Source organism: Staurois parvus, unplaced genomic scaffold (genome assembly GCF_062004578.1).
Source record: "Staurois parvus isolate SC_StPar_1 unplaced genomic scaffold, SC_StPar_1.0 ptg000818l, whole genome shotgun sequence".
Classification (NCBI taxonomy): Eukaryota; Metazoa; Chordata; class Amphibia; order Anura; family Ranidae; genus Staurois; species Staurois parvus.
In genome coordinates this window covers 7,861,981-7,881,041 of record NW_028318614.1, presented here as the reverse complement: position 1 = coordinate 7,881,041, position 19,061 = coordinate 7,861,981, and the positions used below count along the sequence as shown (strand labels likewise).

The following is a 19,061-nucleotide window of genomic DNA, read 5'->3' as shown; positions in this document are numbered from 1 at the left end:
GTTAACCAATCAGAAACCGGCATTCATTTGCTTTACTGCACTGCTTTTCTTTTGGTTTTGTGTTTAAAAAAGTGAAAGAAAAACGTGTAACGATCTAATCCTATAGAATTTTTCACACTAATCCGTTGCAGGTATGCTGTGTTTTTAAAAAAAGCACTGCACTGCTTGCTACATTTTTTGGTACAGGTTTGGTGCGGTTAAAAACAAACAAAACAAACCACCAAGAATGCACCTCCCCATTGAAATGAATGGAAAAGGTGGCAAAAATGCATCAAAATGCACCCACATTGCATTTTTGGTGCGGTTTTTGAGTCACACCCCCTTTAAAAAACCACTGCAAATACTGTAAAAAAGGCGGCAAAACCACATATGTGCTTTTGCTGCATTTTTGCTACGGATCAGTGTGAAAATAGCCTTTAAAGAGAACCTGTCAGTGATACAAAGTGTTTGCAGTGGATAATTAGGCCTCATGCACTCGTGCATAGACTTTTAGAAGCTTTTAGTAGCAATAGCGTTTACCAGCCAAAAAAACAACCCCAGAAAAACCAAGGCCAGTGTGTCCAGTAGCAGAAATGACTCTTGACGCGTGTGAACGCTAGGCACGTTTAGTGCTTGAGCATTAATTCATTCTATTGGCCAGAATAAATTGTTATTCTGGCCAATGAAATGAATTGATACCTGTAATTGCGCCTATATGGATGTAAAAGCGTTACACACTTTCACAAGCGTCAGGCGATTTTTTTTTTTGCCAAAATACCGCCAAGAGGAGGAATGTTTTTAAAACGTCCTGCGTGAATGAGGCCTTAATGGCAGGCACTGCATGGTGTTTCATCAACACGTAGCCCCAGTCAAGCGCTATTGTATGCCAACTGCGCCAACAATGCAATCCGCTTACTTCAGTGACCTATAGAGAGATGCCAGTATTGTATTGTGGGGGGTGGGCCAAGGCTTGGATGGGCTCCAAGCCAGTTTCTGCTCTTAGCACATGGTAGTGGACATTTTATAGTTTTCTTGTTGGTAGGTATTTGTTTTAGCTGTTTAGAGGGTTAGTTCACTTTTACAAAAAAACTGCCTGTGCAGGCAAGGGGTGTTTATGGATGAAAACAAACTGTGCAGCTTTGACTAAAGTTGAATAATACCCTTGATATAGGTGCAGGCCTGACTGGAATACCAGGACATTGCTGAGTGAGGCCTAGTCATTACTGCTTACCTCCACCATCACAGGAGTGAGCTTTTTCTCTGATTCAAACCTCCTCACATGCTCTTTCTCTCCCCTGATGCAGTAGCTCTGAGCTAAAAGTTTGAAAGCTCACTCCTGTTATGGTGAACAGTAACGACTAGGCCTCACTTAGCAACGTCTTGGGAGTATTCCAGTCAGGCTTCAGGAGGTACATAAATGGCCTACACCTATAGCATGGACATTATTCAACTTTAGTCAGAGCTGCATAGGCAGTTTTTTGGTAAAGGTGAACTAACCCTTTAACTTCAACTTTTAAAAGCCAGTTTTTCATTCTGTTGCTTTTTGGATCCAAAGAATTATTCTCAACCCTACAATATGAAGCTATATTACTGTAAGTGAAAGTGTATAACCATCAAACTGCGCTGAATGTGTAGTCAAGTGATCTTTATCACTATGCTGCCACTTTAAAATATAATAAGAAACAGCAAAGATACACTTCAAAAGTAATCTAGTGGCGCATAAATTAATTAGCAGTGCCGAAAAAATTGTATAAAATATATAAATAATTAAAAATATCTTCCACATAAAAATATATATATAAATGAAGTAGCAAAAAAATTTTTTCATATATTCCAAAAGAAAAGTCCAAATGAATCCATCCACAAAGCAATCACCACGTGAAGAAAACCTGTGAAGAAATTAAATGCATGCATATGCGTGCAGTGCTCCCCTCTCAGGTGTGCGCTCATCAAAAAGTGTTGCCTCCCACTCTCATGGTTGGCACACTAGGCATTAAATAGACGATTTCTCCAAGGGCCAAATCAGGTCACTGTGATGTTTTAATGTGCTTTTTATTCTTGAAACATGGGAATCCCGGGATGAACGCTCCCAAACTCTGGCACATAGACTCCTCCTCACAATGCTCCACACTCCAATAACCATGTAGGAGAAAAAAACGAGAGAACCCCAAATGGTGCAGTGCCAACTACAAGATTTTATTGCCACAATAGAGTGCCACTTACAAGATAAGAATCAGTAAAAAAAGCCCAAAGATGTTTGACTTTAGCAAGCTCTCAGTGTTAAGAAAGCCGCACCAGTGCTCTCGTCACTGTCGGCCCTCGATCTCTGACGCTCCCGCATCACTTCCGCTTCCGGGCAGCATCACTTCCGGTCGCCGCACAGCCACGCCCTGACGCGTTTTGTCACTTCCAACTTAGTCATAGGAAGTGACTAAGTCGGAAACATCTTTGGGCTTTTGTTTACTGATTCTTATCTTGTTCTTATCACAGTTAGCCCTTTGATCACCCCTCATGTTAACTCCTTCCTGCCCAGTGCTATTAGTACAGTGTCCGTGCTTTTTTTTAGCACTGATCACTGTATTGGTGTCACTGGGGATGTCATTGACACCAAGTCAGTTCCCCCCCAGTGTCAGAATGTCCGCCGCATTCCAACTATAAGTCGCTGATCACCGCCATTACTATTAAAAATAAAAAAAAAATCCCAGTATATATACCTCCATTTGTAAACACTATAACTTTCATGTAAACCAATTCATTTACACGTATTGGGATTTTTTTTTTTTTTTAGTAAAGATAGTAGCAGAATACATTTTGCCCTAAATTTATGCCAAAATTAGATTTTTAAAAATCTTTTTACTGGACATGTTTAAACGCTTGACAACCAGGCTATAGCCGAATGACGGTCACAGCACGGTTGTCCAGTTCTGTTAGGGCGTCATATGACGTCCACCCAGAACACGCCCTCCCATGCACTCCTGGAGATCTCCATGATCGCTGTGTCCTATGGACACAGCTGATCACCTGATGTGGTAAAAGGCCAATCACAGCAGGCTTTTACCACATGATCAGTCGTGTCCAATGACACAGCAGATCACTGGTAAATGCAGTTGCCGGTTATCGGCTGCACTTTCCTTGCGTTGTCACAGCGTGAGGAAAGTACTGCCAATAACTGGCAATTGTCAGAGGACGGATCGGCTCAGATGATCTTTGCCCAGCAGTGCCACCCATCAGTGCTGCCCACAAGTGCCCATCAGTGCTGCCCACAAGTGCCCATCAGTGCCACTCACCTGTGCCCATCAGTGCCACCCAGTCAGGTCTGCCCGCCAGTGCCGCCTATCAGTGCCCATCATTGTTGCATATCAGTGCAGCATCATCAGTACCGCCTCACCAGTGCCAGCTCATCAGTGCTGCCTATCAGTGCTGCCTATCAGTGCAGCCTCATCAATGCACATCAGTGAAGGAGAAAAATTACCTGTTTGCAAAATTTTATAATAGAAACAAAGGAAAACTTTTTTTTTTTTACAAATTTTTTTGCTCTTCTTTTTTTGTTTGTTTATAGAGCAAAAAATAAAACACCCAGCGGCGATTAAATACCACCAAAAGAAAGCTCTATTTGTATTAAAAAAAAAAACACAATTTCATATGGGTACAATGTTGCATGACCACGCAATTGTCATTCAAAGTGTGACAGCTCTGAAAGCTGGCCTGGGCAGGAAGGGGGTATAAGTACCCTGTAGGCAAGTGGTTAATAGCAAAAAGTAAAAAATATTGTTTTTTTTTCTCAAAATTGTTAGTCTTTTTTTTTTTTATAGCGCAAAAAATAAAAACTGCACAGGCGATCAAATACAACTAAAAGAAAGCTCTATTTGTGGAAAAAAAAGACGTAAATTTAATTTGGGTGCAGCGTTGCATGACTGCGCAATTGTCAGTTAAAGTTACACAGCACTGTAATGCAAAAAAGTGCCTTGTCAGAAAGGGGGGTGAATCCTCAGGAGGTCAAGTGGTTAAAATATACCTAAGGCCAAAACTTCTAAACCTTCTAAACCTCTTGTTTTACTGTTCACTAACTACTTCCCCTTAGGCTACATTCACACCTAAACTTCATGTTTTCAAGCATTTTTTTTTTCTCAGACTTACCAGCTTTTGTTAGGTATTTTTTCAAGTGTTTTTCAACTAGGTGTTTATGTGGCCAGTGGAAAGTTTAAAAAAAGGGGGCAGAAAGCCTCTGTTTAGGCTGAAAACGCACAACAAAACGCTAAAAGAAAACTCTCAAATGTCACCCTTTACAGGTGTTTCCATTGAAGTCTATGGGGATAAAAATGGTCATTTCTGCCTGAAAAATAGCTCATATACTTTTTTTGCTACAACCCTCAGATATGAACAAGGGCTATTGAAAACAATAGGTTTTGTGCTTGTTTGGTGTTTTTGAGCTTGTAGATTGAAGCTCAAAAATGCTTAAGTGTGAACAAGGCCTTAAGCTGCAAAACCAGCTGTGTACATATGTGAGGCAAAATTTATCGCCACTATCATGCTCAGCGGCCATATGCAACCCATTCAAATGAATAGGGCTGGTCTGCAGTCGTGTGGAATGCACGCAGTTGCGGTACGGTGGTATTTAAGGGTTAAAACATGCAGTGAGGAGGCAGGATTAGGCCTGGTTCACACCTATGCGCTTTATTTTTTTTTAAGTGCATTTTGCAGAAACACATTACTGTTCATTTAACATGGTTTCCTATGGGACAAATTCACATCTGTGTTTTTAAGCCACTAATTTTTTGGAAAGGGTCAGGGACTTTTTTTTAAACACAACACTGTGCATTTTTGGTTCAATAGGCTTCAATTGACATGTAGCAGAAACGCATGTATTGCATTTTTGATGCATTTTTTCAGCTTTTTTTTTTTTTTTTTAAAGCATTTGTTTTTACATGCATAACAACAGAAAAAGCGCAAAATGCATCAAAAAATATGCGAAAAACGGAACCCAACGCAAAAGGCATTGCAGAAATGGATCAAACGCAAACTGCACAGGTGTGAACCAGGCCTTAATGCCTACTCGCCACCCATCAAACACCGTGGATTGCTCTTCCAGGGCACTTCAAACTAGCTCTTAAAACTCCCTCTCAGGTTTGTTTTGCTATCTGTGTCACAGTGGGGCGATTTCCTTTCACTTCCTGTCTTGTAGACTCAACAGGAAGTGAGAGGATATCTTTCCAGCGTGTTGGAAATCCATTCCCTGACAGTTGTCATGGGAAAATTTTAGTTGAACCCTTCCTTTAATTCCTGGTGACATTGGTGATCAGGACAATTGGTGACGGTGACACACACAGCAATAAAACCTGACTGTGTGTGGTTTTTTCTACCTAATCTAAACTAAAAAGTTTTGCCTTTAGCTACACTTTACAAGTTTTGCTGTGTTTTGCACAATGCTTAGACCGTTGTTGTGAGGTGGGGTGCAATTAAAAATGATTAGCAACGCGCGTTGTGGCGTGTTTAATGTGTCTTGCCAATAAAGTATTAGAAGGTAAAATGTAAGACGGAATGTCAGCTATGACGTAACTGATTGCTGGTATGTGGCTGTAACAGGTTATACCGGGGGTGCATGGCTGACATCTTCACAGGCCTATGACAGCCTGGTATTTGAAGTCATTTACTGTCAACACCCTTTGTACAGGCCTAGTGATCTGCTAATTACAGGGATTTCAGGCCTTTTTGTGTCATTAGACTGGAGCCGAGCATTTCTCATCCTGTCGCTGGTGGTCTAATATCCTTCTGTATTACTTTGTTGATGTACTGTAATTGCATACATAATTTTCCTTGTGGAATTTGTACATAGTCAAACCTATCTTGTGCTCAAATAAAACATAATAACCCTGTAGCTGCACAGCAAGTACCGTCTGATACCACAGATTACCTAAGTGTATGGAAATGTCATCATTAAAATCTCATATAAGCGTTAACATGTTTAATGCCTCCTGCCTGCACTTTAATTATTGCTGGAGGCGTTTCCTGGGCTACTCAATCACTTGATAATGGCGATTGGCTGTCACAGTGATTTTTGTGATCAGGAGCCCTGCTCACTGGCTTCCCTTTGTAAAAAGTGATTGAAATCTGTGGGTGACAGTGTAGTCGCAGTGCTGGGGGGCACCAGGTTAGTGCAGTCAGAATGCTGGGGGTGCATGGTCACAGTGGGGGGGGGGGCAACAAGTAAATGCAATCGCAGTGTTGGGGCGGGGTGCTGAGTGAGCGCAATTGCAGTGATGGGGGTGCTAAGTGAGCGCAACTGCAGTGCTGGGGGTGCTGAGTGAGCACGGTCGCAGTGCTGGGGGGGTGCTGAGTGAGCGCGGTCACAGTGCTGGGGGGGTGCTGAGTGAGCGCGGTCACAGTGCTGGGGGGGTGCTGAGTGAGCGCGGTCACAGTGCTGGGGGGGTGCTGAGTGAGCGTGGGTGCAGTGCTGGGGGGGTGCTGAGTGAGCGCGGTCGCAGTGCTGGGGGGGTGCTGAGCGAGCGCGGTCACAGTGCTGGGGGGGTGCTGAGCGAGCGCGGTCGCAGTGCTGGGGGGGGTGCTGAGCGAGCGCGGTCGCAGTGCTGGGGGGGTGCTGAACGAGCATGGGTGCAGTGCTGAGGGGGTGCTGAGTGAGCGCGGTCTAAGTGTTGAGGGGGTGCTGAGCGAGTGCGGTCGCAGTGCTAGGGGGGGTGCTGAGCGAGCGCGGTCGCAGTGCTAGGGGGGGTGCTGAGCGAGTGCGGTCGCAGTGCTAGGGGGGGTGCTGAGCGAGCGCGGTCGCAGTGCTGGGGGGGTGCTGAGCGAGCGCGGTCGCAGTGCTAGGGGGGGGTGCTGAGCGAGCGCGGGTGCAGTGCTGAGGGGGTACTGAGCGAGCGCGGTCGCAGTGCTGTGGGGGTGCTGAGCGAGCGCGGTCACAGTGCTGGCAGGCGCCAAGTAAGAACGGTTACAATGCTGGGGCCACTGATTGAGCATGGCCACAGTGCTGGGGGGGGGCTGTCGAATGAGCGCGGTCGCAGTGCTGTAGGGGTTCTGAACGAGTGCAGTCGCAGTGCTGGGGGTCTGTGCTGAGAGAGCGTGGTCACAGCGTTGGGGGGCACCAAGTAAGAACGGTTACAATGCTGGGGCCGCTGAGTGAGCATGGCCACAGTGCGGGGGGGGGGGGGGGGAGGGGCTGTCGAATGAGCGCGGTCGCAATGTTGGGTGTGCCGAGGGAGTGTGGTCACAGCACAAAACATCTGCACCAGCTGTACACATACAGTATATTTGGCAGCACGGCATTAAAGCCCACTGTCATGATGCCACATATATGCGTACGGCTGGCAGTAACGGGTTAATATGAAAACAAATATTTTCTTTAAATCAGAAGTCAGATGTTTGGTGCAGCGACAGTTAGATGGTCGAGTTTACATCTCATTTTAAATATATAAAGACAACCATTTTCCTTAGCAGTGGATGTTGTTTGGAAGAGGGTTTCTTTTTCTTCTTTAAATCTATCTCTTCACTCCCTGTTCCCTAGACACTACAGGAAGTAAGAGAAAATCTCTCCAAATTGAGAGAAATTTTCATTTAGACCTGTCCCCAGCGCAAGTGTTCTGATTGGGAGTTTTTATTTATTTTTTTTATTTAATTTCAACTCAAATGTTTGGATTTTCAGTTATTATCAGGCCTGCTTACACTGATCCTACACAGTGAAGTGCTCCATGCCCAAGCACATGGGATTGTGGAAGCATGCCTTGATATATGCAAATGCTGACTTTCAAAAAAAGTCAATATTTACACACCATCTTTGGGACTGTAGTGATTGTTAGAACCGCAAAGCCAGAAAGTGCCTGCTCTACAGCTGCAGGGTTTATTTACTTTCTTTGACTAAATGCAGCCCATGAAGTGTTTACTTTAAATGCTTCATACCCCCTCCCTGTGGCCCTTTAATTGGGCTTCAATGCGGGGAGGTAGAGTGGCTTCCTGAACACATGATCGCTGTGATTGGTTCTCACAGTGGTCACATGATCAGGAGTCTGTCCTGCTGGCTCCTAGTCAGAAACCATGACTGAGATCTGTTGGAGATAACTTGGCTTGTGCACTGGGATGCATATCTTTGGTGGCTGGGAGTTAAAGCCCACTTATCCCGTCACAGCATATATGCATTACTTGGTGATAAAGAGGTTAAACCAGCGATCTATAACTGTGTAGCATAACAATGTAATAATATACTGTTGTAGTAGGACTGATGTATGAAACTAGCCCAAGTAAAGTGGAGATGTGGCACTTAGCAGCCAATCAGAAGTTAGCTGTCATTTCTAGCTAGCACCAGAAACAATAACAAATAGAATCTGACAGGTAACTTTAGGAAACAATTCTGCAAACGCATGCATAACAGACGTAGTTCTAAAATCTTGTTTTTATTAGGAAAACCGCAGCATAAACGTTACAGTAACAGTCACTGACGCGTTTCATCCTATATGGCTTTAGTGACTGTTACTGTAACTTTTGTGCTGTGGTTTTCCTAAAAAAAAGACAAGATTTTAGAGCTACGTCACTTGTGCAGATCATGCCTCTGGATAATTGTTCTCAGCTGTGCGATTGGAGATCGGGCACTATCTCTATGGATGGAGGTCTGCATGGGTAGTAGCACTAGATTTCCTTTTTCTTCAGTATTGCTTTAGGAAACACAGATACTTTCCTGGAAGTCATTAGATTACGTTACTGTAGTACAGTAGGTTAAATGAAACCTGACATCTCATTGGCTGCTGTGGAGAACACTTCCACTTTGCTCTTCTTCCAATATCTGTAACTAGGCCAAATAATCTGAAGCAGGATAAAGCAACGTTCCTCCACAGCTTTGGATCATTTTAATAAGATTAATTGTGTGGAGGACTAATGTAATGAAGTAACAAGTGCCTGTGTTGCTCATAGCAGCCAGTCAGATATCAGCTCTAATTTTTCTTGCACATGTTAGGGAATGATAGGATCTGTTTAGTTGTTGTAGGCAATTTTGATTTCTGTAGCCAATTTCAACCAGGATTCTGTGGAAAGTTAGGGTTCCTCTAGAGCATGGGTCCTCACACTGCTGTCTGTGGGCCGGATGTGGCCCTTTGCTTGCCTTTATTCGGCCCTTGGGGCACTTTTCCTTCCACTGACACCAACAATGGGGTACTATTCCTTCCACTGATGCCAACAATGGGGTACTATTCCATCCACTGATGCCAACAGTGGGGTACTATTCCTCCCACTGATGCCAACAGTGGGGTACTATTCCTCCCACTGATGCCAACAGTGGGGTACTATTCCTCCCACTGATGCCAACATTGGGGTACTATTCCTCCCACTGATGCCAACAATGGGGTAGTATTCCTCCCACTGATGCCAACAATGGGGTAGTATTCCTCCCACTGATGCCAACAATGGGGTAGTATTCCTCCCACTGATGCCAACAATGGGGTAGTATTCCTCCCACTGATGCCAACAATGGGGTAGTATTCCTCCCACTGATGCCAACAATGGGGTAGTATTCCTCCCACTGATGCCAACAATGGGGTAGTATTCCTCCCACTGATGCCAACAATGGGGTAGTATTCCTCCCACTGATGCCAACAATGGGGTAGTATTCCTCCCACTGATGCCAACAATGGGGTAGTATTCCTCCCACTGATGCCAACAATGGGGTAGTATTCCTCCCACTGATGCCAACAATGGGGTAGTATTCCTCCCACTGATGCCAACAATGGGGTAGTATTCCTCCCACTGATGCCAACAATGGGGTAGTATTCCTCCCACTGATGCCAACAATGGGGTAGTATTCCTCCCACTCATGCCAACAATGGGGTAGTATTCCTCCCACTGATGCCAACAATGGGGTAGTATTCCTCCCACTGATGCCAACAATGGGGTAGTATTCCTCCCACTGATGCCAACAATGGGGTAGTATTCCTCCCACTGATGCCAACAATGGGGTAGTATTCCTCCCACTGATGCCAACAATGGGGTAGTATTCCTCCCACTGATGCCAACAATGGGGTAGTATTCCTCCCACTGATGCCAACAATGGGGTAGTATTCCTCCCACTGATGCCAACAATGGGGTAGTATTCCTCCCACTGATGCCAACAATGGGGTAGTATTCCTCCCACTGATGCCAACAAAGGGGTAGTATTCCTCCCACTGATGCCAACAATGGGGTAGTATTCCTCCCACTGATGCCAACAATGGGGTAGTATTCCTCCCACTGATGCCAACAATGGGGTAGTATTCCTCCCACTGATGCCAACAATGGGGTAGTATTCCTCCCACTGATGCCAACAATGGGGTAGTATTCCTCCCACTGATGCCAACAATGGGGTAGTATTCCTCCCACTGATGCCAACAATGGGGTAGTATTCCTCCCACTGATGCCAACAATGGGGTAGTATTCCTCCCACTGATGCCAACAATGGGGCACTTTTCCTCCCACTGATGCCAACAATGGGGCACTTTTCCTCCCACTGATGCCAACAATGGGGCACTTTTCCTCCCACTGATGCCAACAATGGGGCACTTTTCCTCCCACTGATGCCAACAATGGGGCACTTTTCCTCCCACTGATGCCAACAATGGGGCACTTTTCCTCCCACTGATGCCAACAATGGGGCACTTTTCCTCCCACTGATGCCAACAATGGGGCACTTTTCCTCCCACTGATGCCAACAATGGGGCACTTTTCCTCCCACTGATGATACCTATTATGTGGCACTATTCCTCCCAATGATGGGGCACTATTCCTTCCACTGATGATACCAATGACGGGGCACTTTTCCTCTCACTGCTACCAATGACGGGGCACTATGCCTTCCACTGCTACCAATGACGGGGCACTATGCCTTCCACTGCTACCAATGACGGGGCACTATGCCTTCCACTGCTACCAATGACGGGGCACTATGCCTTCCACTGCTACCAATGACGGGGCACTATGCCTTCCACTGCTACCAATGACGGGGCACTATGCCTTCCACTGCTACCAATGACGGGGCACTATGCCTTCCACTGCTACCAATGACGGGGCACTATGCCTTCCACTGCTACCAATGACGGGGCACTATGCCTTCCACTGCTACCAATGACGGGGCACTATGCCTTCCACTGCTACCAATGACGGGGCACTATGCCTTCCACTGCTACCAATGACGGGGCACTATGCCTTCCACTGCTACCAATGACGGGGCACTATGCCTTCCACTGCTACCAATGACGGGGCACTATGCCTTCCACTGCTACCAATGACGGGGCACTATGCCTTCCACTGCTACCAATGACGGGGCACTATGCCTTCCACTGCTACCAATGACGGGGCACTATGCCTTCCACTGCTACCAATGACGGGGCACTATGCCTTCCACTGCTACCAATGACGGGGCACTATTCTTCCCACTGCTACCAATGACGGGGCACTATTCTTCCCACTGCTACCAATGACGGGGCACTATTCTTCCCACTGCTACCAATGACGGGGCACTATTCTTCCCACTGCTACCAATGACGGGGCACTATTCCTCCCACTGCTGCCAATGACGGGGCACTATTCCTCCCACTGCTGCCAATGACGGGGCACTATTCTTCCCACTGCTGCCAATGATGGGGCACTATTCTTCCCACTGCCGCCAATGATGGGGCACCATTACTCCCACTGCCACCAATGATGGGGCACCATTCTTCCCACTGCCACCAATGATGGGCCACCATTCTTCCCACTGCCACCAATGATGGGCCACCATTCCTCCCACTGCCGCCAATGATGGGCCACCATTCCTCCCACTGCCGCCAATGATGGGGCACCATTCTTCCCACTGCTGCCAATGATGGGGCACTATTCTTCCCACTGCTGCCAATGATGGGTACTATGCCTTCCACTGCCGCCAATGATGGGGCACTATTCTTCCCACTGCCACCAATGATGGGGCACTATTACTCCCACTGCTACCAATGATGGGGCACTATGACTTCCACTGCCACCAATGATGGGGCACTATTCTTCCCACTGCTACCAATGATGGGGCACTATTACTCCCACTGCTACCAATGATGGGGCAGTATAGCTTCCACTGCTACCAATGATGTCATTGTTTACTCCTACTGATGCCAGGGAATTTTCTACTCCTTCTGGCCACAGTCTGGCCTCCCTAAAGCTTGAAGGGCATTAAACTTTCTCTTTGTTTCAAACGTTTGGAGACCCCTGCTTTAGAGGTTGCCAGGGGATCATTGATCTGTAGTTGATTGACCACTCATCTAATGGTGCCTCAATAGTTCTAGGACCAACGCCACTTGGCGCAGAGCCAGCAGCATGACACCAAAAAGGGAATTCTTCTTACTGACCATTAATATAAGAAGCTTTTTGCCATTGACCCCATATGACTTGGTTTTAGTAAGAGTTCCCCAAAACTGAGGTATATTTTAGGAGGTTCTCTAATGTAAAATAGATGAGAGGCTGATTTAGACATATAACCAGACAGGCTATAGTGAGAAGATTATCGTAATCTAAAAGCCCTGCAACTGAATTGGTGTGTAACATAGTAAGGCCTAGTTTACACTTTTGGTTGGGGCAAGGGTAGTAAATACAGGTGGTTGAGCTGCATTTTTACCACCTTCCTCACTAAGCTGCAAAGGCAGCTAGCTGTACAGGGTATACACATATGCTTCTTTCAGAAATGATCACGGCACTGCCTACTAAATGTGACCCATTTGTGCAATGCATACAGTTGCAAATAGTGGTGCAGGCTTTTAGGGTTTAAAACAGGTAGTGATGAGGCAGCATAATGCCTCCTCGCTGCTTGTCAAACTCCTTCTGAAAGTGATCCATCACAGATCACTCTTCAGATGGATAGTGCATGCGTATACAAGCCCAGAAATAGGAGAATTACACCTCATTTCAGGATATCAGGAAAATCATTTCTTAGACCATGACAGCCTAATGCACATTAAAAACCACTAGTATTTAGTGCAAATCCTAATACTACATAGCCGTTTATTCCATTCTGCATACAGCTGTTGCAGTCTTTTTGGACATCATCAGCACATTGTATGGAATCTTCTGTAGAGTAGGTCCCAACAAGCCAGTATAACTGTACAGGTTGTGCGAGAAAAGACTGAAGTTTTCTGAAAGCTCTTTGAATCAGTGCATAGCTCAGTAAAGCCTTCTTAGAACAGAGGTATTTGCATGCCTCATTCCGTCACATTTCCCAAAAATAAGAGGATTATTTCTCATTTCAGGTCAGTGGGTGGAGCCATGCAAATCATTACTTTATGCTCCATCAGTCAGATGCAGTTCATTTGATTTCGGAAAACTAGAACAAAGCAGAATCTATTACCTATCAGAGGTTTTACATTCCAAATATAGCAAGCTTTTGGTTGCTGTAAGCAATGGCTCCACTTTTCTGTTCAGCGTCCTCCAGATTTAGTCAATCAGCCTGTGTACTGGTAAAAATTGAACTATTTGTGTTATGGGTGGAGTTGGGCAAACTTGGTAAAATACAGATGTTGTAAGCCCCCTAGTGGATTATCCATTGGAACCTAGAGAGAATGACCTCCAGAGATGATGTGGAAAGTACATCTCACAACAGGGAATTTGGTAGGGGAACATGTCCCTCTTGAGGGTCAAACACTGACTCTCAGGCCACCCAAAACCCAAAGCCTTAACACTCTTTAAAATTCTAGTGGCATGATCCATAAACGAACTACGATGTTCAGATGTATTAACAGACAGCAGAGAAATGTCCAAGTTCCTTACTAGATATGGTTTTGCATAGTTTGAGAACACTCAAAACCGCATATAATCCTAGCATGAAAACTTTCCTCGACACCATCTATTTTGGCTAACATAAGCAGTTTACTTTCGCTTACTAACAGCTTTGAAAATGTTTATCCCAACTGCAGATGTTGACTGTCTTCCGCTGCTGTCACCAGTTCATATATTTCACTTTCTTCTGGAATTTGCTTCTTTACACATGGCTTTGTTGTCAGTGTGATTGTACTCTTTGGACAGGTACTTGATCTCAAAGGGTGCCAGTGTTGCCATTGCCAATAGTGAAGGTGAACTTCCTCTGGATGTGGCCCATGAGAGTGCCATGGAGAAGCTGCTGAAGAGCGAGGTTAAGAAGCAAGGTAAGTGTCTACCTTTCCAGATGGAGGTGTACAGACACCTATACTGTCAAAAGTAATGGTGCAAAATGGGAATGCTGGTAAGATCAGATTTTGTGATCTTTGTTAATGGCTTGCCACCCGGCCACAGTACCTATACTGCAGGTGGGTGGCACAGCCAGTCTATGTGACGTACCGGCCTAGTGCACCTTAAAAAATGTTTAATAAGAGATAAAAATAGGTATTGTACTCACAAACGACAGTAAAGTCAAAGGCACATCATGAAAGAACAGCTTTGTCAAAGCCACAATACGTTACAGTCCGCAATGGGGAGTGTAGACATCCAATAGGCTAACGCGTTTTGAGGACCTGCCTCTGAGACGGGTCCTCGCGGTTTGACAAAGCTGTTCTTTCAGATGATGTGCCTTTTGATTTTACTGTCGTTTGTGAGTACACTACCTATTTGTATCTCTTATTAAACATTTTTTAAGATAATGCACTAGGCCGCTGCGCCTTATGTTTGTTCTTTCTCCATTCAGTACATTTGGATTTCCCCTTTTTTTTTGAGGGCAGCAAGGTGTGAATATTCCAGGACATTCATGATGTGGTCCTAGCCTACACTGAGTTCATCCCCAAGCACAGGAGCATTTGTGTTTGCTGGTTCTTTGTAGCCTAGGTAACGTACCCGTATGTTGCCGCCTGGTTTTCAGCGCCTGTGTGATTGGACACAGCACAAGTTTGTAAGTAGGTTTCAGCCAATGTTTTTATCTGAAACCTGCTGATCAGCTGTGTCCAATCACAGCACAGAGTTCTGTGTTTACAAACACAAAGAGCTCTGTGTATACAGAAGAGCGATCTGGCTGTTTCTTCTTCCTGAAAAGCAGAGAGAAAAAACAGCCATATCTGAGTAAAATCAGCATCCATTACACTTGTTAGGCACACAGTTAACCCCTTGATTGCTCCTAGATGTTAAGCCCTTCCCAGCCAGTGTCATTAATACAATGTACAGTGTTATATCTGATCACTGTAGTAGTGTTAGTAGTGGCATCACTATCAGTGTCCATCCCAGTCAGTGTGTGTGTTAGTGCCAGATTTCCCACCACGCTATCACATTCTTACTATAAGTCGCTGATCACCACCATTACCAACATAGTGTCTATAGCTGCGTAAATTGCAGTATATATACCATAGTTTGTAGAGGCTATAACTTTCACACAAATCAATTAATATACACTTATTGGAATATATGTATTTCTTTTTACCAAAGACATGCAGCAGAATACACTTTGGCCTAAATTTATGAAGAAATTAGATTTTTTTTTTTTACATTTTTTGATTGGATATGTTTTATAAAAAAAAGTAGAAAATATATTTTTTTCTAAATGTTTTTGTTGATATAATAAAAATTTAAAAAACCCATGGGTGATCAAATACCAACAAAATAAAGCTCTATTTGTGTGAACAATATTATTAAAATTTTATGTGGGTACATTGTTGTATAACCAAGCAATTGCCAGTTAAAGTAGCACAGTACTGAATAGCAAAAAAAATGCCCTGATCATAAAGGGGGAAAACCTTCTGGAGGTCAGAGTTGGTTAAAAATGTTTGACAAAAACTATGGATATCTACTTTAGATTCCAGAGACTGTACAACCTTTCAATATGCACTTGTATAAAACCAGCTTCATGTCAGTAATCTTATCAGTATATAGTAAGGTTTTAAAAACTGTTGGGGTTTTAATTCCATGCATGGCCAGCGATGTTTTCCTAAATCATACACGAAACCTGCGTTGCAGTTCTGCACGATAGTTGTGCTCTACTGCTACATCACAATGCAAGTACATGAGTCAGCTGACTCACTGAAATCCATGCACTCCATGTGTGGTGGCTGTATGGTCTCAACAGTTGCTAAGCAGAGTAACTACCATTAGCCACAAAGAACTCCCCCTAGTGACCAATCCAAAAAAAACAATCTTTTAAAAGTAGACTGCACCCCCCCCCCCCCCCCAAAGCTGAAAATCCCTGGTGCACACTGCTTTGCATGTTGATCTCTAATCATCTACAAGTCCTGGTAAATAACTTTTTTTTTTTTTAACTTGCATATTTCTTCTTCTTGGTATTTCCAGGCACTGGTGCACTGGTGATGTAGCTAGTGCCTCATTTGCCCCCTGGGAAGGCTACATCACTAGTGCATTCCTTGTAATCTCAAGGAGAAAAAAGGCCTCTTTACGGAGACCATGTGAGATCTCACCAGTGGCTCTTGGCTGGTACCTTCTGCAAGCAGCCCCCCCCTTCCCCTACTACTTATGTAAACCTGATCTCAATCCAGAAAAGTGCAGGGGAGCAAAGGCCCTCTTGGCCCTCTTCCTCCTCTTAGGTTCAGACATAGCAGTATGAGACTTTAAATCCCATTGCTGTCAAGCACAGCCAGTGAGGAGGGAGCAGGGGGCCAGGCTGAGCCCCACTCTCTGTGTCTTATGGACACACACAGCTGGCTCGGGAGCGAGCAGGCACGAGTGCCCCCATAGCAAACATCTTACAGTGAGGGCACTCGCCAGGGGGAGGAGTCAAGAGGGCTAAGGGAACCCCAGAAGAGGAGGGTCAGGGCTGCTCTGTGCAAAACCATAAAACCATTGGACGGAGCTGGTAAGTATATTTTTTTTCTCCTAAATAAACCTGAGCCTTTATAATCCCTTTAAATAGGAGGTCCAGGCTCCCCCCCCCAAGAAAAAAAAAAATGAAAGTCAGCAGCGACAAATCCTGACTTTTTTACTTTAAGGACACTTACCTGTCTAGGGGTTCAATGCCGTCTCCACCAAGGCTAGTTCTTCAATAGCTTCTGGGTTCCCAGCACTGGCATTGCAAGTGAGGGAAACCAGAAGTGAAGCTTTGCGGCTTCACAGCCGGTTTCCTACTGCGCTTTGAGATTGGTCCCACAGTCTTCTGGGCCGGAAGTGGGAGCGGGTACCTGCCCAAAACCAAGTACCCACTCCTCTGCCCAAAAAGTGGTGGAGGGGGGGAAGCAGGCAAGCAGAGCTTTGCCTTTTGGGTGGAGCTCCGCTTTAATATGAGAACAGTAGAATATGAATATAAGAATAGTAGAAGGGCAAGGCTCTAAATACATGAAAATCACTTTAGAGTTAACATTGCAATATGCGCTCACTGGAATTACAGTATGCTTGCAGTTCGGCATGGAGGAGTGAGCCAGCCTGGATGTATATACAATCATTTATTTCAATAGAAATCAGTATACCTGACTTGCACACACTAGTTTCAGGATGCATCTGATTATAAGGGTTCAGCCAGCAACAAGGGGAGCAGGGTGGGTGGTTTGCATTCTGGAGTATGTCTGTTGAAACAAGCTGGGACCCGCTTTTAATGAAAGTGCACCGTGGATCAGGAATTGTGTCCTCACACATGCACTCATAAATATTTTGAGAGCTTTCATTTTAATTGCAATAATCTCACATGGTAACATTATATTGTTCATTGCAAGTGCATGGATGCACATACTGTAATGTGGTCAGTCTGTATTTGATCATGTGACTGACATTTCATTTGTTTAGGTGTGGATCTAGACGCTGCAAAGAAGGAGGAACAGGAGCTGATGCTGAGAGATGCAAGGCGTTGGTTGAACAATGGAAAAATTGAAGATATCAGACACCCAACCACTGGAGCTACTCCTCTGCATGTAGCTGCTGCAAAGGGCTATGCTGAGGTCATTAGGTGAGACATTAATGAAAGGTGAAGTACTATGTACTGTATAAGAAGTCAGATAATGGAGACAAGAATGGAGATTTTCTTTTCAATTTGTAGGAGAAGATTAGAATTTATGGTAAATTCACATAATAGTTCGGTTTTGCATTTAGAGCATTGTATAGCGTTAGGTAAGGGCTGCTGTCAAAATGAACTGCATTGTGTGCTCTAAGGAATTTTTGAGCTGCATTGTGTGCAATGGGTAGTTTTTGACTACAGCACATAGAAGCAGGATTTTATTGAAGATCAGATTCATTCCCTCTAGCAGGCTGAAAATGCTGCAAAACATTGCTTCACTGCCAAATAACTGACTCTGGCTAGTAGTATTCTCTGGTTATATTTGAGAATAGGTATATTTGCATTAAATATTTACTACTGACTTTTATTTTTGCCTAGAGTTTTCTTTCAGAGAATATGCTGTGCTTGGAAATGAAGTGATAGCTTATATTACCAGTACATCCAGTTTCTCAGTATGACCAAGCCATCAGATGTGCTCCTGTTTTTTTGTTGTTTAGGTATTCCCAGTGTCTCATTCTTCATATCTGTTGTAGGCTGCTCCTCCAGTTGGGGTTTGATGTGGACTCCCGTGACTTTGACGGATGGACACCTCTTCACGGTGCGGCTCATTGGGGCCAAGAGGAATCTTGTCGGCTCTTGTCTGAGGCTCTCTGTGATATGGAGGCTGTCAACAAAGTGGTGAGGGGGTCAGCGGTCTCCTCACACTATACACTGACTGCTTTTGCTTCTTCGGCTCAGCCATGGCTGCTTCTGTACACCTATGCTGTATACATCCAATGTGCGTCAGGTCTAGGTGCCCTCCTGGCTGCATCTTCCATGTCTTCTTTGGTGCTTCTTTTTGCCTTCCATGCTTTTACCATTTTCCACCTACTTCTGCACTATTGTGAACCATCTTTGCCTTATCTCTCGCTTCCAAAAAGTATATCTAAACCCAGTAACAAAAATGTAATATATTACAGCTTACTGGTGCTTAGATGTGGTGGCTGCATTCATTTTTCCATATCAGGCTAATTATATTTTCTGCAAATACAGAAAAATACATGTTTATCTTGCCAGAAAAACAGTGCCTTTGTCACTTGCTGTGAATTGAATAGAAATCTCAAACAAGGTTAGCAGCCTTCTAATCTATTCTCTGTAAATTACAAACCCCCTGTCAGCCATGTAATAGAGATATAGAGAGGGCGACGTATTTAAAGTTCAAATA

The 19,061-nt window shown here is 44.6% G+C and overlaps 1 protein-coding gene across 3 annotated transcripts in view; it reads left to right on the top strand.

The window, feature by feature from the left end:
* Nucleotides 1-19,061, top strand: part of LOC149444035 (protein phosphatase 1 regulatory subunit 12A-like) — a 51,560-nt gene that overhangs the window by 3,728 nt on the left and 28,771 nt on the right. For all 3 annotated transcript variants that reach the window (XM_089655009.1, XM_089655008.1, XM_089655010.1), the window contains exons 3-5: nucleotides 13,990-14,108; nucleotides 17,650-17,809; nucleotides 18,391-18,535. In XM_089655009.1, the coding sequence (XP_089511135.1) occupies nucleotides 13,990-14,108; nucleotides 17,650-17,809; nucleotides 18,391-18,535 (424 nt within the window). The remainder of the gene's footprint in view (nucleotides 1-13,989; nucleotides 14,109-17,649; nucleotides 17,810-18,390; nucleotides 18,536-19,061) is intronic.